Source organism: Meleagris gallopavo, chromosome 7 (assembly GCF_000146605.3).
Source record: "Meleagris gallopavo isolate NT-WF06-2002-E0010 breed Aviagen turkey brand Nicholas breeding stock chromosome 7, Turkey_5.1, whole genome shotgun sequence".
Classification (NCBI taxonomy): domain Eukaryota; kingdom Metazoa; phylum Chordata; class Aves; order Galliformes; family Phasianidae; genus Meleagris; species Meleagris gallopavo.
Window position 1 is genome coordinate 14,657,476 of NC_015017.2, and position 25,713 is coordinate 14,683,188.

Genomic DNA, 25,713 nt, shown 5'->3' on the forward strand with positions numbered 1-25,713 from the left:
ATCACTTTGCTCTCCGTCACAATGGACTTTATTTTTATTTCTAGCCCTGTAAAACCAAAATTTATTTTTTATGCTTCTATGAAAACATGTTACTTAAGTCTAACATTTTTCCTTGAAATAAGAAAATGTTAACACCACTTCTGGACTGGAACAATACATCAGCTGAAAAACAGAAGTTTGTAGTTTGTTGTATGTACAGTCTATTACTGGATGTTTGTCTTCTGGAAAGCTCACTCAGCATTCCTGTTTCTTTCCATGCAGATTGCATGGTACAAAGATGGTAAGCGCATAAGACATGGAGAGCGCTACCACATGGAAGTTCTGCAAGATGGTAGTGCCAGTCTGCGTTTGCCTGTTGTTTTACCTGAAGATGAAGGAATTTACACTGTCTTTGCCAGTAACATGAAAGGAAATGCCATTTGCTCAGCAAAGCTGTATGTTGAGCCCCTTGCACCCACAGCAGCTCCAGGTTATATGCCAGGACCAGAAGTTATGAGAAGATATAGGTACGTACACAGTAATATATGTTACATGAGACTTCAATTTCTGCAATAAGACCTGTTCAGACACTCATTACGCAGTGGGTAAATAGTTTAGGTTATTGGAGCTTTCATGCCTCTAGAGAAGTTCTGAATGTTGTTCTCATTGCTTGTACTGATTTATGTGCCAACCTTTTTTCTGATTTGCTTTCTTACTAGGCTATGCAACTCTCAAGAGTAGCATCTTTCACACATATATCTAGCCACGGTGTTAGATTTACAACGTCAGCAACCATATATCTTTCTTAATCCACTTATGTTTTGGGAGAAATAATATCTGTACTTGGAATTCTAGCACTGCATGCAGCTCTTAAGTCCAGTTCTTGAAATAGCAGTCTGTTCATCCAATATTCACAGAATCACAGAATGGCTTGTGTTGGAAGGGACCTTAAAGATCATCAAGCTACAATCCCCCTGCTATACAGGATGCCAACCACTAGATCAAGCTGCCCGGGGCCCCATCCAACCTGGCCTTGAACATCTCCAGGGTGTGCATTTATATATGCACAGACATGCACAAAAATACATACGTTACATCTGTGACTTTACAGTATCTGAAAAAAATAAATTTATCTTAGCGTGGCATATGCTCATATTATTTCTCCATAAAAATTACTTTGAAAATAAAGAAAAGTGCACAATTTCTCACGTAGATAAATTGATAAAAGTCTTTAAACTATATTATGCTAAAGACAAAAGTTGAACTTTGTTTACCATGTCAGCACACTGCTATATGACATATTCATACACATCTCTTTTCCTTTCAGATCTATTTCTCCGCGCTCTCCTTCTCGTTCTCCTGCCCGCAGCTCTCCTTCCCGTTCTCCTGCACGCAGATTAGATGAAACAGATGAAGGACAACTAGAGAGACTATATAAGCCAGTTTTTGTGCTGAAACCTACATCAGTCAAATGTTCACAGGGGCAGACAGCAAGATTTGACTTAAAAGTTGTTGGCAGACCCATGCCAGAGACATATTGGTTCCATAATGGTACGCAGTTCTTATTTATGTAAAAGAATAATATTAAAAAATTAATCTCATGAGCATTTAACATCTTGAGACACATTTTGAGTACAATGGATTTTTTTGTTCATTTGTGTCTGCAGGTCAACAAGTGGTTAATGATTACACCCATAAAATAGTGATTAAAGAAGATGGTACCCAGTCATTGATCATTGTTCCTGCTATGCCTGAGGACTCTGGTGAATGGGCTGTAATTGCTCAGAATAGGGCAGGCAAAGCTTCTGTTACAGTCACACTGTCTGTGGAAGGTATCTATTGTACATGCTGTTATTAGGAGGCTTGACAATGTTTCCTATTAAAAATAATGGTTATAATCATTTCCTCTTGTAATAACTTTCCCTTTCTATTTCAGCTAAGGAGGACCTAGTCAGACCACGCTTTGTGGAAAGGCTCAAGAACGTTAGTGTAAAAGAGGGCTCTAGACTGCACATGTCTGTGAAAGCAACTGGCAACCCTAATCCTGACATTGTGTGGTTGAAGAATAGTGACATCATTGTACCACACAAATATCCCAGAATAAAGTAAGCAGTTATCACGTTTTTTGTTTATTTTAATAGTAAAACAGTTAATAATCACTGTTCTGTTAGATGCTAAGTGCCTCCTACAGTACACTAAATATCTTTGCTTCCATGGAAGGAATAAACTGAGGGCTTAGTCCAGTGGTTTCGGAAACCAGTAAAACTTTTGCATTGCAGCGCAGCTCAGAGACAGAAAATGTTTTGTAGGGTTCCTTCAATATTATCTGGGTTGTATAACAGTAAATTTTGTATTATGCAAATCCAGTTTACAGCAGAGACTTAGAGAACCTTTCTCAGTCTCCAGTTTTGCAGTCTTCTGCAAGCAAAACTGCCACTGGATTCATTTCTGCATCTTATTATTCTTGTCTATTTGATTATTATGCATTGCACTCAAATATTAATAAATGTAAATAATCAGCTAATTCCTTCAGTGTATTGCCTTTGGAAGCTTTGACCCTATTTCAGAGACACGAAGAAAGTTTTTAAATAATTGTTTTAATATTTCAGGATTGAGGGAACAAAAGGAGCTGCTGCCCTTAAAATTGAATCCACCGTCAGGCAAGATGCTGCATGGTATACAGCTACTGCCATCAACAAAGCTGGGCGGGACACTACTAGGTGCAAGGTGAATGTTGAAGTTGAACATGCTGAACCAGAACCAGAAAGGAGATTAATCATTCCAAAAGGGACTTACAAAGCCAAGGAGATTGCAGCACCAGAGTTAGAGCCCCTCCATTTGCGTTATGGTCAAGAGCAGTGGGAGGAGGGGGATCTTTATGACAAAGAAAAGCAACAGAAACCATTTTTTAAGAAGAAGCTCACATCATTAAGGCTGAAGCAATTTGGACCAGCACATTTTGAGTGCAGACTTACACCAATTGGTGACCCAACTATGGTGGTGGAATGGTTGCATGATGGCAAACCATTGGAAGCAGCTAATAGACTCCGGATGATTAATGAGTTTGGGTACTGTAGCCTGGACTATGGAGTAGCCTATTCCAGAGATAGTGGTGTGATCACTTGCAGGGCAACTAACAAATATGGTACAGACCATACATCTGCTACCCTGATTGTAAAGGATGAGAAAAGTCTTGTGGAAGAATCTCAATTGCCAGAAGGCAGAAGAGGAATGCAGCGAATTGAAGAGTTAGAAAGAATGGCACATGAAGGTGCTCTTCCTGCAGTTGCTGTGGATCAAAAGGAGAAACAAAAGCCAGAGCTTGTTTTGGTTCCTGAGCCTGCAAGAGTCTTGGAAGGTGAAACGGCACGATTCCGCTGCCGTGTCACTGGTTATCCTATTCCCAAGGTCAACTGGTACCTTAATAGTCAGCTCATTCGTAAGAGCAAAAGGTTTAGACTCCGTTATGATGGAATCCATTACCTGGATATTGTGGACTGCAAATCATATGACACAGGTGAGGTGAAAGTCACTGCAGAGAATCCAGAAGGCTTTATTGAACATAAGGTGAAACTTGAGATCCAGCAGAGGGAAGACTTCAGATCAGTTCTTCGTCGGGCTCCTGAACCCAGGCATGAACCTGTAGTGACAGAGCCTGGAAAACTTCTCTTTGAGGTACAGAAGATAGACAAGCCTGCTGAGGCAACAACCAAAGAGGTAGTGAAACTTAAAAGAGCTGAAAGAATCACACATGAGAAACTGTCAGAGGAATCTGAAGAGCTGCGCAGTAAGTTTAAGCGAAGGACAGAAGAGGGATATTATGAAGCCATCACTGCTGTGGAACTTAAGTCTCGCAAGAAGGATGAATCATATGAGGAGATGCTAAAAAAGACAAAAGAAGAACTTCTTCACTGGACCAAAGAGATCCCAGAGGAAGAAAAGAAAGCCCTTCCTCCTGAAGGCAAAATCACCATTCCAACATTCAAACCAGAGAAGGTTGAACTTAGTCCAAGTATGGAAGCTCCCAAGATATTTGAACGAATTCAAAGCCAGACTGTAGCCCAAGGCACAGATGCCCACTTCCGTGTGAGAGTGGTAGGGAAACCAGACCCTGAGTGCCAGTGGTTCAGAAATGGTGTGCAGATTGAAAGGACTGATCGTATATACTGGTACTGGCCTGAAGATAACGTTTGTGAACTGGTCATCAGAGATGTGACTTCTGATGATTCAGCCAGCATCATGGTGAAAGCAGTCAATATAGCTGGTGAAACTTCCAGCCATGCTTTCCTGTTGGTGCAAGGTAATTTTAAATCTCTTACTTTTATCCTGCTGCCTATCATAGCAATTACTCTAGTTAAGCCTATATGACAAGTGCCCTATTGATTCATTACATATTGTTTTTGCAGCCAAGCAGCTAATTAGCTTCATCCAGAACTTACAAGATATTGTTGCTAAAGAGAGGGACTCCATGGCAACATTTGAATGTGAGACATCAGAACCCTTCATCAAAGTGAAATGGTTTAAGAATGGAATTGAGATTCATTCTGGAGAAAAATACAGGATGCACTCAGACAGAAAGGCTCATTTTCTTTCTGTACTAGCAGTAGAAATGTCTGATGCTGATGACTACAGCTGTGCACTGGTAGAAGATGAATCTGTAAAAACTACTGCAAAGCTTACTGTTGAAGGTAAGCACACAGCTTAGAACTATAGTACTTATATATAGAACCTAGTACTTTTAAAGTGAAATCTACTTGAAGAAGAAATAAAACAATTTAGACAAATGCACTAGGAAATGTTCAAACCACTTTCATATTTTTTGAATCCAATATGAAAGCCTTGAGATACATTTATGAAAAATGGTCACAATGTGTGCATATATATATATTTCCTTAGGTTCAATTTAATAAGAAATTTTTTCATCATGGGTATCTAACCAAATTCATTCATGAACATAATTATTTTTATTCTTAGGTGCTGTGGTTATGTTCATTAAAGAACTTGAGGACGTTGAAATCCCAGAATCCTTCACAGGTGAACTTGAGTGTGAAGTTTCCCCGGAAGACATTGAGGGGAAATGGTATCATGGTGATGTTGAACTCAGTTCCAATCATAAATACGTGCTTGCATCCCGTCGTGGTCGCCGAATCCTCACTATTAAAGATGTTAATAAAGATGATCAAGGAGAGTATAGCTTTGTTGTTGATGGGAAGAGGACTCACTGCAAACTAAAGATAAAGCGTAAGCATATCTAATATTTATGTCATCTATATATGATAGATGTTCTTTAGTATGAGTTGTTATATACCAGACTGCCTTAGTATTCAATATTCCATTACGAGTATTAATTCATTTCATTTCATTCCATAGCTCGTCCCATGACTATTCTTGAAGGACTTACTGATCAAAAAGTCTGTGAGGGAGATATTGTACAACTTGAAGTTAAGGTTTCTCTAGAAAATGTGGAAGGTGTCTGGATGAAAGATGGTCACGAAATTCAATCAAGTGATCGTATTCATATTGTGTTGGATAAACAGTCACACATGTTGTTGATAGAAGATGCAACAAAAGAAGACGGTGGAACTTATTCTTTCAGCATTCCTGGTCTTGAACTATCAACCACTGGACAAGTTACTGTGTACAGTAAGTCATTACCATGAATTTGAAATCATGTTTGATTTTGGGTTCATTATTATTAGTTTTTAAAGGTATAGCTTTTTCATGATAATTTTCGTAACTTTGCAGGTGTGGAAATAATAGTTCCTCTAAAAGATGTTCATGTAGTTGAAGGAACAAAGGCTATTCTCGAATGCAAAGTTTCAGCACCAGATGTAACTTCCTCCAAATGGTACCTAAATGATCACCAGATAAAGCCTGATGAACGTGTGCAAGCTGTGTGTAAAGGCACTAAACAGAGGCTAGTGGTTACCAGAACCCACGCATCAGATGAAGGACATTACAAGTTAATGGTTGGCAAAGTCGAAACAAGTTGCAACGTCACAGTTGAAGGTAAGTTTTGTTTACGAGGCAAACTTATTTTGAAATAATTTTTCAATACAAAACAATGGAAGAAACTAATGTGTGTGTTATGTGTTATTTTTATTTTTTATAGAAATTGAGATTATCAGAGGTCTTCGTGATATCACCTGCACTGAAACACAGAATGTATCTTTTGAGGTTGAGCTCTCTCATTCAGGGATTGATATAATTTGGCATTTCAAAGGGCAAGAGATCAAGGCTGGTCCTAAATACAAAATTGAAGTACATGGCAAAATATATAAATTGACAGTGGTGAAAATGATGAAAGATGATGAAGGAGAATATGTATTTTATGCTGGAGGGAAGAAAACATCTGGAAAATTGATAGTGGCAGGTTAGTAGGCTTAAAATCCAAGATTTTTATTTCACTGTGAGTTAGAAATAATGCTCAAAGTACCATTCTTTGTCAGTGTAATATCTGTGTGCTGTTTCTGTACTTTCTTAGCCTTTAATTTCTCTTATTTTATGTTCTCATTGTTCTTCCCTTTATCTTTTGTGATCTCTGCAAACTGAATTCAACAGAGCTGTTAAGGATTTGTTTATGTGTTTTACTAAATCACAGTCTTCGAAGGGAATATTTTAGCATGCTTTTAATATAATTATTGTAAGAAAGATTATTTTTTTCTTAAATATTTGGTGTGCCTCTGCTGATAATAAAAATAGTAAATTAGGGTAACTAGAATAGAAAAACATATTTTTGTGATGTTCACATCGCATTCTATTCTTGATTTTTCACAGAGCTCAGAATGACTATGGGCATGTAGAAAATCGGGGCAAGGAATTCTGTCTAGTACCTGATTTTCATATGGTTTCATATTCATATGGGGGAAATTGAACAGATGCGTGACAGCAAAAAACAAAACAAGAAAAACTATGTACTTTTGCTTTCCACCAGGAGGTGCCATTTCAAAGCCTCTTACTGACCTGACTGTAGCTGAATCCCAGAGAGCTGTTTTTGAATGTGAGGTGGCAAATCCTGAATCAGAGGGCCAGTGGCTAAAAAATGGTAAACCATTACCCAGGACAGATCAGTATCGTGCTGAAACTGATGGTGTAAAGAGGAGACTTAATATCCCTGCCACAAAGATGGATGATATGGGTGAATATAGCTATGAAATAGCAAGCTCAAAGACATCTGCAAAACTGCATGTCGAAGGTCAGTTTGTCTGGGTTTTGGTTTTGGTTTTTCTTTAAATACAAATAAATATCTCATGTCTTTAAGGCTCAGTTCAGCATCACTCTCTATGTCTGGATCAGACCCTAAGATACAAGCATATTTTGCTTCACGTTTTGAAAACAATGTTACATTATGACACTCTATCTGAGGTAGCAAAACTTAGTATTTTGGAGCCTACGCTTCTGGAATTTAGCATGCTATTTTTTTAAAAAAAGCATATTTTATTTAAGATACTATCTGGCTGATAGAATTTCACTATTTTCCAGCTGTTTATTAAACATATCAAATAAAGAAAAATTGGTTCTCATGGATACTACAAGTAAAGGTTCTTTTTGTATTCCAAGCACATCGCTTTGGTAGAAATTATATAAATCAATACAAAGGTAATAGATTTTAAAATGAAGAATCATAGTTCTGTTCTTTTTTAAGATCATTGTTAATTTTAAAAAAAAATTTTTTTCAGCTGTTAAGATAAAGAAGACTCTTAAGAACTTGACTGTGACAGAAACACAGGAGGCAGTGTTCAGCGTAGAACTTTCTCACCCTGATGTGAAAGGAGCTCTGTGGATTAAAAATGGTGTTGAACTTGAATCAAATGACAAATACGAAATTTCAGTGAAAGGAACAGTTCATACACTGAAAATCAAGCACTGTGTTGTCACTGATGAGTCTGTTTATAGCTTTAAGCTTGGAAAGATAGGAGCAAATGCCAGACTTCATGTTGAAAGTAAGTCAGTCTATTTTGAATGTTTGCTGTAATTAATGTGAGGTTTGAAATTCAAATCAAGCAGATTTCTGAATCTTGCTAACTTTCTTCCTTAAGCTGTCAAGATTATCAAGAAGCCAAAGGATGTGACTGCTTTGGAAAATGCTGTTGTTTCCTTTGAACTGAGTGTATCCCATGATACTGTACCAGTTCGGTGGTTCCACAAAAATGTTGAGCTGAAACAAAGTGATAAATACAAGATGATATCACAAAGGAAAGTCCACAAGCTGATGCTGCATAATATATCTCCTGCTGATGCTGGAGAATACACAGCTTTTGTTGGACAACTTGAGTGTAAAGCAAAACTATTTGTGGAAAGTAAGTATTTCAAGTTGGTAAGAAAGTATATGAGTTGCTATACCAACTCACATAAAACAGATCTCACATTTTGTAGACTTTTATCTTTTTTTTTTAAGTCCTGCACACATACAGACCTTTTAAAAAATCCTTTTCTTTCTTTTTATTTTTTACCCACAGCCATACACATCACAAAGACCATGAAAAGCATTGAGATCCCTGAGACCAAAACTGCCTCTTTTCAATGTGAAGTTTCTCATTTCAACGTACCTGCTGTCTGGTTGAAAAATGGTGTGGAGATTGAAATGAGTGAAAAGTTCAAAATAGTGGTCCAGGGGAAACTCCATCAGCTGAACATCATGAACACAAGCAGTGAAGATTCTGCAGAATATACATTTGTCTGTGGAAATGACAGAGTCAGTGCAACTCTGACCGTAAAACGTATGTGAATATGAAATTAACAGAATATTTTACAGTTAACAATACTAGAGTTAATTATAATGCAGGTGCAATTCAGACAAAACCAGAAGTATTGTAGAGAGATTTTAAAATAACCTTAAGTACCCTAAGCTACATTTTTAGAAGAAAACTAGAAGCTGTAAACTTGAAAGTCAGGCCATTGATTCCTCTGTTTAGAGCAATGTGCCTAAGTGTCAAATCTCCACAGGAGATGAATTTTAGATTCTTATGTCATTCAGAAGGTTTGGAGAACTGTAACCGTAGTATTCATTCTGGACACAGAAACTCAAGCTTTCCTTCAAATATTACCAAAAATCAGAACCTGTCTTAAAGATTTTAAACATCTCTGGACCAGCTGAAGTGTGTTAAAAGCAAAAACCCTAAACCATGCCCATTTCTTTTTTCTCTTAGCCATCCTAATAACCTCCATGCTCGAAGACATTAATGCTGAAGAGAAAGATACAATCACATTTGAAGTTACTGTTAATTATGAAGGTATCTCATATAAGTGGCTGAAGAATGGGGTGGAAATAAAATCTACTGACAAATGCCAGATACGAACAAAGAAGCTCACACACTCACTCTCCATAAGGAACGTGCATTTTGGCGATGCTGCAGAATACAGTTTTGTTGCTGGAAAAGCAGCGTCATCAGCCACTTTATACGTGGAAGGTATTTGGTCTCTTGATTTCTATGTTTAGTGACTTATAATGAGTTAAATAGAAGAATGGCACTCATTCTGTTCCACTCTCCTCCAGCTCGTCACATTGAATTTAGGAAGCATATTAAAGATATTAAGGTTGTGGAGAAGAAGAGAGCCATTTTTGAATGTGAAATTTCAGAACCTGACGTTCAAGTCCAGTGGATGAAGGATGGACAAGAACTTCAGATTGGTGACCGGTAAATTATTCCTCCTACACCATACTGACTTTCTTAAATGTATTTTCTCCCAGGAAATAATTTATTCACTTTATATTCTGGTTTCCTTAGGATGAAAATTCAGCGGGAGAAATATGTCCATCGTCTCATCATTCCTTCCACAAAAATGTCTGATGCTGGTCAGTACACTGTAGTAGCAGGTGGAAACACATCCAGTGCCAATTTGATAGTGGAAGGTCGTGACATTCGAATCAGAAGCATCCGTAAAGATATTCAGGTACAGCATACAATGAAGAATAAATATTTTATAACTATTATTCTAACTCAATCATGCAAAGGAGGAGCAACAACATCTAACCTGAAAAACCTCTCAGAAAAAGAAAAGAAGTATTTGTAAGGCCAGAGCCTTCCTCTGGGAAGTTTTACTGGAGTGTGAGAAAACCTGGAAAAACGAATGCTATTTGTAATGTTTCTAATACTTGCTTGTAGGTCATTGAGAGACAAAGAGCTGAAATTGAATTTGAAGTTAATGAAGATGACATTGAACCACAGTGGTACAAAGATGGCATTGAAATCAACTTCCATTATGAGGAAAGATATAGCTATGTGGTGGAAAGAAGAATTCATCGCATGAGCATCTTTGAAACCACTTATTCTGATGCTGGAGAATATACTTTTGTTGCAGGACGGAATAGGAGTTCTGTTGTTCTCTATGTGAATGGTATGTATACCCAAAACTAACACTTTGATTTCATTTATTATCCTGTATTTTTCTGATATTAATATAACTTTTCTCAAAATCTTACCTTAAAATTAAAAATAAATGCAAAGGGAATCTTATTTCTAGAACACTGCCAAAAGCCTCATACACATTGATATTTCTCGCTCTACTGAAATCGCCAAAGAAAATGCTGTAACAGTCCTTTTTCACTCTGCATTATTTTAGATCAGGAAAATATCAAGTTCAAATATAACTAATTTTTTTCATATGGACAATACACCTTGTTAATAGGACCAGCGTAACAATTTTTGGAGGCATTTTGCCGAGACAAAACATATGTCACCATAGCTACTTTTGTTAATGCAGTTGCTTCTAGATCATTCCCTTCCTATCAAGGAAAAGGGCAGATTTTCTTAAGAAAGCAAGATGGGGAATAATAAGATTAAAATTGAAAATTTATTTGCTAATGTTTTAGAACCCATGATAAATACCAGTAATGAGATTTCTCTCCCCCTTCTCCCTTTCTTCCTCTTTCTCTCTCTCTCTCTCTCCCTCCTCCCTTTTTCTCTCCCTCTCTCCTTCTGCCCCCTGTGTTCTCCCTCCCCCCACCCACACCCTTTCCAAATTGCAGCTCCAGAGCCACCCCAGATTATCCAGGAGCTACAGCCAACCACCGTGGAGTCGGGTAAACCTGCCCGCTTCTGTGCAGTGATATCAGGGAAACCCCAGCCCAAAGTTTCCTGGTACAAAGATGATCAACAGCTTTCTCCAGGTTTCAAGTGCAAATTTCTTCATGATGCTCAAGAATATACGCTGTTGCTGATTGAAACTTTCCCTGAAGATTCAGCTGTGTACACCTGTGAAGCCAAAAATGACTATGGAGTTGCTACAACTTCAGCTTCACTTTCAGTGGAAAGTGAGTTTGCTATGTTCACAATATCTGTGAAATTTTATTGTCAACATTTAGTTGCACCTAACCTTTGCCTTTAAAAATTACTTACTTTTCTTATCATTTAGTCCCAGAAGTTGTTTCTCCTGAGCTAGAGGTGCCAGTGTATCCACCTGCTGTCATAGTACCACTTCGTGATGCTGTTACATCCGAGGGACAGTCTGCTCGTTTTCAGTGCAGAGTTACAGGGACAGGTGGGTTTAATTTAATGAAATACTGTACATCTTTTCACCTCTCAGAATTTTTCATTTTGAACTCAGAAAACATGCTGCAGCATACAGACTTGAATCAGTCTTTCCCTTGAGGTACAGTTATTTGATGGATGCACACTCTAAAATGTTACCCAATGACAACTTGCAGTTAAGCAAGTCATGCGTCAAAGATTGCAGCAAGCATGGAAATTTTTAATTGTCTTAAACAGTAAGATTTTTAACACAAGTGTTTATTTAGCATATCTGACACACCAAAAAATATGTCTACAGAAACCTGGGAGTCTCAAATCCTGACACAAGTTGCAAAACTGTGTTAGTGCAAACATGGAGTTTCTAAATAGAACATCATGACTGAAAAATATTATCCTGTTACATGAATATGACAAAGGTTGCAGTGTCACACAGTATCACGTCAATTAACTGAAGACACAGATCAAAATCTACATCCTAATATTTCTAAGCATTTTTGCAAACTGTAAACTGCCATTCCATTTTTTTCCTAGCATAGAAAGGATTTCTAAGTGTTTACTCATCATCTCTTGAAGACTCCTTAAGAATTTTTCTTAAGTAACTTCTCTACTTTTGGATAAAAAGATAACCATCCTACAATTTAAGTAATTCTTTCCAAGTTGATAAAAAAAATGATATTACCTTTCTTTACTTCAAAAAATTGTCTTGAGTATGTCAAGTAATAAATTATTCACATTGCAAAATGTAGAATAAGATCCCATTTCAATCCCAAAGAATTTATAATTATTTAAAGATAAATGAAACTCAAACTTTAAAAATAATTGAGTGATACGGGTAAAAATCCATTGAGTGATACAGGTAAAAATCCATAATACATTGTTAGTACACATATATATTTATACCAATATATAAATTGCTTTTCCATCACTTAACATCAAACTCTTGAGGTTTTTTTTTTTCTTCCCTTTTTAAAAAGACAAATCTGTTTCATCTAGATCCCCTTTATTAAATACTGTCTCAAAATGGATTTATATACTGCTCACTTGTGTTGTGCAAACCTTTTATGTTACCTTCAGTAATACACTACTGAAAATATATTGTTTAATGGTACACACTGCAGCTGGCTATTGAAAACACTTCCTCTTTCATCTGATAACAGTAATCACATTATTTGTATGAAAATACTTGACTCATGATGTAATACAACACAGAATGAAGAGTAAAGCTTACAGTTTATACTTCATTCCTCTTCTTTCCCAAGGCTACAAGAATCTATACTAGTAATACAAAATCTTATTTAGGACTATTACAAAGGTACAAAAACAGGATCTTTCTAAAGAAATATGTCCTGTGTAACTTATGACATTTCAATAAAAAGAGTCAAGAAACTATTCTTAGCAAAAAGGCATTCCATTTTATTTTCTTCAAACTGCTCAGCTCAGCCTAGTGATTTTTGAAACATTCAGTCAGATTTTAAAAGGGAACCCATTTTTTAAAATATGATTTACTCTAATTCTAGCAGTAGCAAAATATTTTAAAATTTATACTTTAAAAAGAAAAAAAATCATTTTTACTCAGGATCCTATGATACAGGATGAGTAAAATCAAAACTTAACACATATGTAACTTTCCACTACTTTATCTATTTTTACCTATTTACCTAATTTTATCCTATATTACCAAAGTTAATATAAGGCATATTCAAACACAAAAATAGACTTGAGATTAAAGATTTCCAACAGACACAAATATAAAAATGGTATTTACTTACTGGTCTAATATCATTATTTACATACTTATTCTTCTTTCTGTTGCTTGAGCAGATCTGAAAGTCTCTTGGTATAGCAAAGACAGAGAGATCAAGCCATCACGTTTCTTTAGAATGACTCAGTTTGAAGACACTTACCAGCTGGAGATTGCTGAAGCTTATCCAGAGGATGAAGGCACCTACACCTTTGTAGCAACTAATTCTGTGGGCCAAGTGACAAGCACTGCCACCCTGAAGTTGGAAGGTATAGTGTGCAGTTAAAGAAGATATCTTGTTTAGGTCATGTTCCAACACTAATCTTAACGCTGATGTAAGTCCTTGTCTGTCACGTTGTCTTTTAACTTAACTCATTGTTACCATTTACAATGTCCACAACACATTTGTGTGTCTCCAAAATGCATCACAGTTTCTCAGTGTTCCGTACATTTCACATTTTCATTCTCTCCAGTATTAGAATCTGGCATGAACCAAACATACTTTCTTTTCTAATGGAAGTGCTTTGCTTTCACATTCTTGCATTTGATTTTGAGGAGAACCTAGTAAGAGATTTTGTATGAAAAATATTACTTTGAAAGTAAGTTTTGAAAACATGTTAACAAGGGTGTGTACCAGTCTTGGGAAGATGAAAAAAAATAATCACATTCACATATAGAATTATGTGGGTTGGACGGGACCTGAAGGAAAACCTGGAAATACAATCCAATAAAATATTGATCAAAGCTTTAAAGAAGAAATATTGTCTGGAGAATTTGCTATTAAGGTTTTATATTGTTCTTGCTATTATTTAACCATAAATTATTTCTTATTTTTTTTTCTTTTTGCAATTTTATAGATGATGTTTTAGAATAGTTCTTGCAGTAATAGTTGCAAGTTAGAAAAAAAAATCTTGAATGAGAGAGAAAATGTAGTGTAGGGAAAGAAATTAAAAGTTGGCATGCTTCTTTTCAGGATTTAAAAAGGTTGAAGAACTTACAGCAGAGTCCCACTGGCATGTTTCTTCATCTGTTTCACTTAAGGAGGAGACTATTGGCCAAAGGCCCATCTTTATCCAGCCTATTTCATGCTGCAGGGTCTGCAGTGGGGAAACAGTCAGATTTCAAGCTAGAGTATCTGGCATGCCTAAACCAGAAATCCAGTGGTTTCATAATCAACAGCTCATGCTTCCAGCAAAAGACTTAGTGTTCCACTTTGATGAGTTTACAGGCACAGTTATGCTCATAATAGTAGATGCTTTTCTAGAGCATGCTGGCCAGTACTCTTGCAAGGCAAGAAATAGTGCTGGAGAAACAACTTGTACAGCTACCCTTACAGTGACGGCAGAAGGTAAAGCCCCATTTTTACTTCAGAGGGATTCAATTTGTTGTATACCACACTTTCACACTGTCACTAATATTCTTTCTTCCTTTCATACCTTTTCTTGAGCAGCTAATGTTAATAATACCTATCATCTATAACCCAGCCACTTTCATTTCTTCTCTTTAACATACCTGGAGATCTGTGAATTTCTATCTTGACATAGGTTTAGAATAAGGATAATCTTACTGAAGAAGTTCAGATTTTTTAAGCTTGGAATTAAGTAATGGTTATAGCATTGACTGAGGTATTTTCACCCTATTCTGTAGGAGGGGAGGGGGGAAGGAAAAGAAAATACCTCCTAAAAAGTTTCATAAGTCATCTCATATTGAAACGGTCAAGTCAAAGAAGAAAAAAGCATCAACTCTTTATCAACTGCATGACTAGACTAGGCATCACTTGTCATTCATATTTGTGTATGGATATTCTTCCTGTAAAGAGCATAGTGCATCTGGCATGCTGAGTTTGCAAATGAAGATCATTCATTTTCTTTCTCCATGCTGTATGACTTTGTTCAGAGCATGGCTCAGTAAAGTTCTGTAGATACTAACGTTTTTTTGTTGTTACTTGATTACACAGTGCAAGCCCTAGATAGGCAAAGTTCTGGGAAAGATGTAAAAGAGTCTATGCGGTCACAGGCTATATCAGAACTTCATGTTACTCCTTTCACAAAGAAGAATATGAAAGCTTTTCGAAAAGAATTTCAATCAATGCAACAACCATCACAGGAATCGGGTGTACAGGTTTTTAAAAGCATATCTGAAAGGTTGACCATGAAAGCTACATCAGTTGAAGAAGAAGAAGCCATGCACACAACAGTCCTTTCCCAGACATCTCAGAGCACCAGAATCTCTATGTCTACTGCTCAAGAACCAAAAGGTGTTCCTCCAGCGATTCTCCTGCAACTCAGAGACCTAACTGTGAAATCTGGTGACATAGCTCAGTTCATATGTGCTTTAGAAAATGAATACTTCTCTGAGTTTCTTTGGGCCCACGAAGGTAAACGGATAGAAGTGTCAGAAAAATTGAAGATATCACAAAATGGAAGTGTCCTACAGCTCACAATTTTAAATGCTCAGCTGATAGATCAAGGACTATACAGTTGTACTATATATAATGATTACGGAGGAACAACAACTGCTGCAATACTAACAGTCAAAGGTGGTTATCTGACTTTAAAAATTATGACATGTTTTGCAACTTTATTATCATAGCTTACAGCTCATTCAAATGTCCTTAATAATCAGCATTTATTTGAGAAAGTTCTAGTAACGATGCTTTGGTTCTTCCCCTCCACGTTTATGGTTCTGTTAATAAGTGTTGTAACTTCATACAACTTTTTCCAGCAAATAATGGAAGTCTTTTGTGTCTTTTGATTCTTTGTATCTTTCATGATATGAAAAGTAAGCTGAAAAACAGAACAGGCAGATAGGAATTTTTGCATTTTGTAAATTCCTGAAGCTGAAGTTTAAGAAAGTAAAGTATGGCAGTTAAACTACATATGTAGTCATTTCAGACTGGAGGGGTCCAACCTATTTCCCACATATCAGGCTTGCAATATCAGGCAATATGCTTGAAAGGATTAATGGGTGCAAGTTCTGTATTACTGCATTTATGAATTGTCTTCTACCTTTCACTTGTCCTGAGATATAAGTATTTTTTCTAAGCTCCTTCCCTTTCTCCTGACATCAGCATATTAAAATGTTAGTTGTGTTACCACTACTGAAAACTAAAAATGTATTATTGCCACACTAGATGTGTGATCATATTTGTAAACTTGAGGGTATTGAGAGCAGAAAAATAATGAGGAAGCCATTGACCCTCTAACATTGATTCGGCTCTTACTTGTTGAATTTTCTTTCTTTAGTACTGAGCTGTGTAAAGTGCTTTACATAATCGCCTGCTTCTATTTTCTACACTGAAGCTCTCAAATGCAAAGATAGACTTGTATTACACCTTATGAACCAAGTCATGAAGGACTTATAGACTTAAGTGGAATTTAGGCTTAGTCCAGCAGACAGGGAGCTCTTCAAGTATATAAACTTCTCATATTTAGTAGCCCTGTAGCCTTAATATGCTGGACATTCTTTTCAGAACCAATTAATGTTTGTTTTTCTTCCCCATCTAACGTACAGCTAATTTACATCTAAATGTAAGGATGCTTTTTATTCCTGAAAAACATCTGACCTAATCCTTTTCCTAACTTTATTCTTACCTAGCTAAAGAAGCACAAGCCAAAGCAGTAACAAAAATTACCCTTGAATCAGATACTAAAAGCTTTAAAGCAGCCAAAGAATGTCAGTTTAAAGCATCTGAAGTTAAACAAGAGTCATCAAAGAAAACTTCAAGCTTGTTTATATCTACATCCCAAAGATTACATGAAGCTGAGAAGCAAAGAAGCAGGGTCTACTATCCTGACGTTGTGCCATGCGAAGACTTCGCAGAAACTGATGCCAGAAAACCAGAGTTTCTTGAAACTCTGCCTTCAGAAACCGTTGTAAAAGAAGGAGACGATGTGTTACTCTTTTGCATAATGAAGGGTGTGCCTACACCTTGTGTGGTCTGGCTGTGCAATCAGCTCATAGTTGAGGAGTCTGCATTGTGTTCCTTAAAACATGATGGGCCACTGTGCAGTTTAAGATTGTTGAAAGTTGGTCAGAACCACCAGGGTACATACAAGTGCAGAATAGTTAACCCTGCAGGACAAGCCGAGTGCAGCACCCATCTGAGAGTGACAGGTTGGCAACTGCATGTTCCTTCCAAGTATCAGTTCCTCTTGCACAGCATCATTGCATTCCAGTACATTCGTTCCCGGGGAGATGATAAAGAACTAGAAGCATCTCATAAGCCTGTGGATTGCTGAATGTTTTCTTCAGGGATTTAAGGCATGATAAAGGCATGCTGCGTTAGAAACCTTCCCCCATCCTGCACCAAACATAAACAAATATTGTAGAAAAGTATACATTGCAAACAAGTTTGAAAGCATTCGGTTATTCTGTTCTCAACGTTTATCAAATATTTGCATTGTTTGGCATGCGTTTATGTGTATTTGTGTGAATTTCTGTATCTTTGCAAGAAATTGAATGTTTTACTTCATAAACTGTTGATTGGCAATTTGAACTCAAAAATCCTTTTTTTTCTTTTCTAGCTCCTGAAAAAATCATGTATGAGAAGCTAGAGGAAGAGATTGAAATGGAAATGAAAGGTACAGTCACTACTGATGTCACACTGAATAATTAGTACCAGTAATTAGCAACTTTGTGAAAAGCTTTTATCTGCTTATGTGTAGTGTCTGATGGGGAAATACAGACACATTTTGAGGCATATTGGAACATGTTGCATGTTTGTTTTGATATGCAAAGGTTTATCTGCATTATAAGGTTATTTAAGTTTTAAAATGTTTAAAACTTCAAATTTATGATTTTGCAGCCATGTTTTGAAATTTTACTTCATGCTTTGCAGCTGTTCACAGAGCTTTTATTTGTTCAATTTCCTTTTGAATGCATGCAATAGTTTACTTCAGAAGGAAGCTATACAAATCTTAATCACATTATTTTTAAGCAAGTTATCAACCTAACCACAGTCAGTTCAATGAACATTATTGAATGAATGAATTGTGCTAGAATACATTTGTTGTTCAGGGTATGTGGAAGCTATACATTTCCTTTGATTCCTTGCACTTCATTTACATACATTAATTCATCATTATACATCTCTTACCCTGGCTTGCAGATAGCATATGTGGTTCATGTTGCTTGCTTTTTTTTCCTGTGCATAACACTGTTAGTGGCTGTATTAGTTCGAATAAACGCCTTCTCATTTCATGTTAGCTAATTACTTATGTTTTTTGTATATCTTTTCAAAATATTTTTTTCTCAATTGTTTGAATATTTAATCTACAAGCAGAGGGGTCAGAAAGGGCGTTTATTCTACTGTCTGCAAGTCAGGTAAGATTTTCTTCTTTGCCACTCAAAGACACGCAGCTTTTCCAGGCAGCAAAAACACACACAGAAGAACGTGTTGTTTTGAAATTCATTTTTGCTTGTTCAAGAAGAAATTCCCACAGTCTGAAGAAAGAACAAACAACGAACGATTTTCGTGTCAATCTTTAAAACAGAGCAAGGCGTTGCGTTTATTCGAACAAATATGGTGAGTGAATTACCTTTTTTTTCCTGGGTGTGTGATGAAATCTGTTGCATGCCCATTTTTTATTTTTTTTAATTCAATTGCTTTTTTTTTTTCAGTCAATCAGTGGGTAGAGCAAGGCACACTGTAACCCAGTCTCCTCCCTTCTCTTCCAGAGTGGCACAGCAAGACGAACACCGAGGGACATGGGGCAAGGGCGGTGCTGGGCTGTTCCCAGAACTGCAAACCCACCTTCATGCAGGGCCTCAAATGTAGGTCCGTCTTGGAGGGGGACCCTGCTGTCTTCCAATGCAAGCTGGTGGCATGCCCACCACCTCACATGGCATGGTTCCACAACAATCGGCCGGTCCGCCAGGACTGCCGCAAGGTGATCCGCACCGAGAGCGAGGAGCACACGCACCGCGCCAGCCTGGAGGTGCAGGACGTGCAAGAGCACGATGCCGGCAGCTATAGGGTGTTCGCCATTAACAGCGAGGGCTCAGCTGAGTCCGCTGCCTCACTGCTGGTGGCGCGCAGCAGTGAGCAGCGGGATTCGGGCTTTGTAGGGAAGGTGCAGTTAGTGCAGGAGAAGTGGGAATGCTTGCTGCAGCAGCGGCAGCAGGACCGGCTGCGAGTGGTGCTCCGCTGCACTGGCTCACCCTTTGACAAGGGCCAGGAGGCTGAGCAGCAGCTGCCAAACTTCTCAGCCCGGGGCAAGGTACGGACCATACGTTTCCAGAGACTGCCATCAGTGGAGTCTCACCGTCTAGGGATAGTACACGGTAGGGAGCGCAGTAGAAAACTGGTGAATGCTGAGGAATTGCTGGACGAGGAAATCCGCTGGAAGCTGCAGCGGCTGCGAGAGGCAAAGAAGGCAGTGCTGAAAAAGAAGCAGGAGTCCTTCCTATCTGAGACACAGGGGGGCCCTCCTGGGAAGCCCTGCCCGCCTGAGGCACCTAGCAAGACGGATGGCTCAGAGCCCTTCCAGATGCCAGAGGTCGAGAAGTATAGCATGCCCAAGGTGGCAGAGAAGAAATGGAAAGCACATGTTGGGCTCCTGGAGCCCTGCCCACCTCTCTTTGTCCAAGGAGTCAGGCCCCAGGAAGCTGTAGAGGGGCAGAGAGTCACCTTCTCCTGCCTCTTCCATGGCTGCCCAAAGCCAACGATCACTTGGTACAACAACACTAATCCGGTGGGACGCATTCGGGGCACTGCAGTACACACCACAGAGTGCCGCTCTACACTAACCTTCTCACCCCTGCTCCCACAGCATAGTGGCACAGTCATGTGTGTGATTTCCAACCCTCTGGGCTCGGTTAGCACCTCTGCTGCACTCTATGTGAGGCAGCGGATGCTGACCTACAAGGTTGTTAGGGAGCTAGAGAAAGATGAAAGAAAGAAAAAGAAGGAGAAGGCAAAGGAAGAGGAGAACAAAAAAGAGGAGAAGGAGGAAGAAGGGGATAAAGAGAAGGAGAAGGAAAAGAAGAAACAAGAAAAGGAAGAGGAGGAAGAAGAGGAACAAGAAAAAGAAGAGAAGGAGGAGAGGGAAGTAAGTCTGGCCTTTGCAGAAGAGCAGGGGCTGCCAAATACTTTTCCAGACTCAGACCTGCTGTCACTGCCTGTAGAAATCAAAATCACTGCCCCTACTCCAACACCGGAGCAAGACACAGAGATAAAAGAGACCATGCAGTCCTCTCCAGGCCAGGCTGCGCCTGCCATAAAGCACAAGTTCAAGTTTTCATTTGATGTCAGAAATGAGCCACCCCAAATTGTGTCAGAAGCCCCAGCGCATATCCATTGCTGTGAAGGGGAAGCAGTGGTTTTGCAGTGTAGTGTGTCTGGGCAGCCTCCACCATCTGTGACGTGGTCCTGGAATGGCCAGAACCTCTCTGCCAGTGAGAGGCTGAGTTTTGAGAAATGTGAGGCCGGCACTCACCGTTTACACATCCGAGGGGTCTCTGTTTCAGATGCTGGACTGTACTGTTGTGTGGCCAAGAATGTGGCTGGAACAGCACAGTCAGCCTCTGAGCTTACAGTGCAACCTAGTGCATCGAGGTTGTATAGCAAGGATGGAGACACTGAGGAACTCCCTGCCATGAACCCTGCCCTGTGTCTCAGTACACCTGGGAAGGAAAAAGAGGAACAGATAACATGCTCTGAGGAGGAAGAAGGCCACCTACCCTGGTCCCTGCAGTGGTCTCCCTCACCTAGTGAGCAGGTGGGAAAGGACTTTGGGGAAAGTAGGATAGGGGAAACAATACTGCTGGATGTCACGGAGGTTTGTGCAAAGCAGAAAGTGGGTTATGCAGAAGAGTGTGTGGGGGATGCTGGTGATATTTCTAAGATGAAACAGCATAGTGAAAAAGCAGTCTCTGAGGAACATGACTTTGAAATTGATGCCACTGTCCTACACCCAAGGACATCCAGGGAAAAGTATGAACTTGTGGCCAAGGACTCAGGCCACTTTTCAGAGGAGCTGGAGACTGAAGGTGACAAGCTGGCACAAAACACTGACAGTCTGTCCTGGGATGTCTTGAAGTCACCTCTTACAGAAATGAAACAGCAAATGCCTGCCTCTGAGCAATCTGCTCTGGCAAAGGAGCATGAGGATCTTCAGTTCTCTACTGCTATATCAGCACTGATGCAAGAAGAGACTGACAGCTACTTGGAGGACAGTGATGCTTCTGCTTGGGAGGCAATGGCTTCTGACATGTCTCTTGTTGACAAGCTAAGTGTGCCCCACCTACAGGACAATAGCACACTCTCAAAAGACCCATTAGGTCTCCAAAAAGAAGAGCAGCAGGAGGAATGGGCTAAGGAGCAAGAGAGATTAGTAGATATTGAACAGGACATTGAGGTTAATGTTGATAAGGAAGAATTGATTGATGCTGGGGAATCTGCACATAAAATAAACATTGATGGACAACTGTTGCAAGAAAGAGAGTCTGATGTGGGCATCTACTCTTTGGATTTAGTTCTTCCTCCTCCTGACATAGAAAATTCAGGTCAGGAATTTACTGAAGAAGTTGAGGTTCATCCAGATGTACATTTCAAAGAGCAGTTACTGCCATCTGAGACTGATGAGACCAGTATCATACTTGATCTGAAGAAGTTTGTGGAGCCTTTTCCAGCTGAGGAAAACATGGACACAAAGCAGGTGCAAATTCCCACAGCTTTAGAGAGTGTGGAGGTGGGTGAAGCTGGGCTCATCTCCCCTGTGCACGAATGTGAAGTGCTTGTGGAAGAGATGTCTCTGAGTGAGGTTTTGTGTCCAAGCCACGGGATGCAGGAGGAAGTCAGTGCCCAGGAAGAAGTCAGGCAGCCTCATTTGCAAATCGCTAATGGGAACCTTGGCAGTATCACATCTGCTGAAGAGCGGACTTTTGCTGAAGAAATTCACAAATCAGAAGCAAATGTTTGTTGGGATTCACCTGAGGGACAGATTCACAGTTATCTGTTGGAGTCCACTGCAGATTTCCAAAGAACAGTACAAGAAATGCATATATGGGAGAGTGAGGAGAGACTGGAGCCAACAGAATTCGAGAGTGACACCTTCATCAGTGACTTGAAAAAAGCTGCACAGGAAAAGAAACCGCAGACCTGGCATCAGGCAGAGGAGGAAGGCAGCTCCAGGATAGAAAAGGTCTTTGAAAAAGGAGTGAGCTGCTCCACTAGTGAGATAGAAAGCACAGGTTCCCCTGAGGGGACGCCTGGGGACACCCAGCAGGAACCAAACATAACAAAGGACTTCTCGTTTGGGAAACTTCTGCTTGGTTTAACAGTGGGTAATTCTGTGGCACAGAAGGAACAAAAAAAGGAGTCTTGGGCCAAGAAGAGGAGTTCCACTATAGAAGCCTCTGAGAACAGCCTGGATGGAGAAGAAATGTGGGAAGATGTTTCTGCAGGTCCAGAGCCCAGTGCTGATCAGGTCTCAGAGCCAGAACCTGATTTATCCTTGGCCAAGTATTTAAGGTCAACAGGGATCCAGGAAGCTCCAAATATCAAAGGCACAGTTCAGAAGGAACAGCGAGAAACCATCACTTCCTTGGAAGTGGAGGAGGTTACCTTCAGCGCGGTTTATGACTATTACAAAAACCAGCAGGAGCTGACCCGGCCCTTCTCTCCTGAGTCAGAAATGTCTATAGAATTGGAGAGTGGGAGTGGAGAGGAGTCACCTGATTCAGACCGCTTCTACACACCTCCCTCCTCAGTGGAGATCTTTGAAACTGCCTCATCAGCATCCTACCACACACCACTCGGCACACCCGAGCGCTACTCCACACCGTCTGAGGGCTCTGGGTACAGAACACCACCTGAGCGCTACTCCACACCTTCTGAGCACTACTCCACACCATCTGAGGGCTCAGAATACAGCACACCACCCGAGCGCTACTCCACACCATCTGAGAGCTCCGGATACAGGACACCACCTGAGCGCTACTCCACACCATCCGAGGAATCAAACTACAGCATGCCACCCGAATGTTACTCCACACCCTCAGGTGGTTCAAAGCACAACACACCCTCTGAGTGCTACTTCACACCCTTTGAGGGACTTCACTCAGCATCAGGGGACATCACACCACCAGAGAACTACTGGACACCCATTGGGGAATATAAGGATGCCTTGGCAGTATTTCCCCCCTGCGAGGAAAGGTATCAGGCTCCAGAGCAGCCACCACGGGATGAGGTGTTTAGGACCCCTCGTGAAGCCCGAGAGCCATCAGGCAATGAGATGCCACCTGCATTCCTGAAGGCATTAAGCAGGAAGAGGCTGTATGAGGGCAGCACACTGAGTTTTGTGGCTGAGGTGGTGGGTGTGCCTGAGCCAGGGGTGAAGTGGTATCATAATAAATCCCTACTGGAGGTGGATAAGAGAGTGCGGGTAGAGAAGGATGGGGACAAGTGTGTGCTGGAGATCACTAACATTCAGAAAGACGATGAAGGACAGTACCTGTGCCATGCAGTAAACATTGTTGGGGAAGCTAAAAGCATTGCCCAGGTGGAAGTTTTGCCTGAAGATGGGCAATCACTAGCACTGCCACCCCCTGTGACCCACCAGCATGTTATACAGTTTGACCTGGAGGAAAACACATCCTCACGGTCACCTTCACCACAGGAAATCCTCCTGGAAGTGGAGCTGGATGAGGATGAAGTGAAAGAGTTTGAGAAACAGGTCAAAATCATAACAAGTCCTGAGTTTAGTCCAGATAAGAAGAGCATGGTTGTCTCTCTGGATGTGCTTCCACTTGCCCTGTTGGAGCAAGTTTCAGGCTTCACCTCAGAGGAGAATGAGGATGTGAAAATTGATTTCCAAGTGACCGAAATGCCTCCCCGCTTTGCTGTGCCATTTACAGATGTGAAAGTTACAGAAGGCTCAGAGGCAGTCTTCGAGTGTGTGGTAACAGGGACGCCTGTCCCAGTGGTGCAGTGGTTCAGAGGTGACACCTGCGTGACACCTATTGCAGGGAAGTACGTGGTAAGTCAGAAAGAAGGACTTCACAGCCTGAAGGTCCTTAACGTAGGTCCTTCTGATGGTGGCTGGTATCACTGTCAGGCAATCAATAGGCTGGGAGAAGCAATGTGTAAAGGCTCTGTCATAGTTACAGGGAGTGACTTGCAGGGAGCAAGTGCTATGGCAAGCAGTGAGACAGACATGGGCAGTGAACCAGAGAGGCCTGAGAAGTGTGATTTGCTTTCAAGTAAGGCTAAGACCTCAGAAAAATGGTCAGAAGTAGAGATGGAATGTGAGTTTAAGACACATGCTGAGGACTCACGGAGACTTGAGGTGACTGAACAAGAGCATGAAGTGGAAGGGGAGAAGAGTGTCAGCATTAATTGTGATGTGTCCAGAGAGCCATCCCAAAAGGAAGAGGTTGAGTCTAGGGCGGAGGAAACACAGAGCTGTAGCTCTGAGTTCCAGGTTGCAGAAGTTCCTCCCAAATTTCTGAGGCTCATTTCTGACTACAGTACATTTGTTGGTGCATCAGTATGTTTCCAGTGTCTCGTAACTGGTTCCCCTCACCCGAGTGTCCATTGGTACAAGGATGGGATGTTGTTGGAAGGGGACCGGTACTATATGCAGGAAGAGGAGGGTGGTTCTCATAGCCTTACCATTGACAATTTGATGCAAAGTGACAGTGGGCTGTACAAATGTATAGCCATTAACAGGGTAGGAACTGCTGAGACTTGTGCGTTGTTAACATTGTACTGAATTTCCATGACTTATTTCAGAGTCTCTTTTGAAACACTAAATGTTTTATGCTGTTACTCACTGCAGGTAAAAATGCAACAATAATTTTAGGGGCATTGTTTTTCATCTCTTTAGGGATGAAGTTCACCCCATGTGGGCACGTCTCACTTAAACTTGCTTTTGTTGAGGAATTTAAGTGAGATTTACAGTGTGGATAAGTTTTGTGTATACTTTCCGAACTGAGGTGTATTTCAGACTCCTCCCAAGCTCCTTACTCATTCTTGTAAAGATATTTCAATTAACACTCAAATATGCAGGAATAGTTTGTTTTGTATAGTGTATATAGCCCTGTGTCTGTACTAGTGCTATTGTTTTTGTAATTCATAGGCTAGAAATCACCTAAAAATGTAGAAATTGCCTTTTTCTTGTAGACTAATGGTATACAATACTGACTTTGGCCTGCTTTTTAGTTTGGACATAGTTCCATGAAATAACACCTTAAGCTGATATTCCCCTTTCTCACAATGTTGTGTCAGACAGTGTGAGTCTAATTCAAATCCTGTTTACAGTTTCTATCATTGCAAAACTATTATTACCATGAATTTCACTCTATGACTTTGTTGTATCTGATTTTTTTTCAATTATATCGATTGAATTATTCTGTAGCAAAGAAAATTAATACAATGGGAAGAGAGATCTTTGCTTTAGTAGGGACTGGACAGGATTTTTACTCTATTACCAAGTAATAAACAAAAATCTATTTTGTACTGTATCTTTAAAAGTTAAAGAGAAAGGAAAGGGAGCATAATAAATCAATTATGTAACT

At 39.8% G+C, this 25,713-nt stretch overlaps 1 protein-coding gene across 1 annotated transcript in view; it reads left to right on the plus strand.

The window, feature by feature from the left end:
• The window catches only part of TTN (titin), a 235,702-nt gene that overhangs the window by 22,126 nt on the left and 187,863 nt on the right, over nucleotides 1-25,713 (plus strand). The window contains 24 exon segments of the mRNA XM_031554287.1: nucleotides 262-506; nucleotides 1,307-1,530; nucleotides 1,647-1,811; nucleotides 1,916-2,084; nucleotides 2,589-4,279; nucleotides 4,386-4,667; nucleotides 4,954-5,220; nucleotides 5,350-5,622; nucleotides 5,725-5,988; nucleotides 6,092-6,352; nucleotides 6,914-7,174; nucleotides 7,659-7,922; nucleotides 8,019-8,279; nucleotides 8,439-8,699; nucleotides 9,129-9,389; nucleotides 9,476-9,617; nucleotides 9,708-9,873; nucleotides 10,086-10,317; nucleotides 10,949-11,233; nucleotides 11,335-11,460; nucleotides 13,272-13,460; nucleotides 17,718-17,774; nucleotides 18,871-19,902; nucleotides 20,320-24,849. Coding sequence (XP_031410147.1) covers nucleotides 262-506; nucleotides 1,307-1,530; nucleotides 1,647-1,811; nucleotides 1,916-2,084; nucleotides 2,589-4,279; nucleotides 4,386-4,667; nucleotides 4,954-5,220; nucleotides 5,350-5,622; nucleotides 5,725-5,988; nucleotides 6,092-6,352; nucleotides 6,914-7,174; nucleotides 7,659-7,922; nucleotides 8,019-8,279; nucleotides 8,439-8,699; nucleotides 9,129-9,389; nucleotides 9,476-9,617; nucleotides 9,708-9,873; nucleotides 10,086-10,317; nucleotides 10,949-11,233; nucleotides 11,335-11,460; nucleotides 13,272-13,460; nucleotides 17,718-17,774; nucleotides 18,871-19,902; nucleotides 20,320-24,849 — 11,908 coding nt within the window.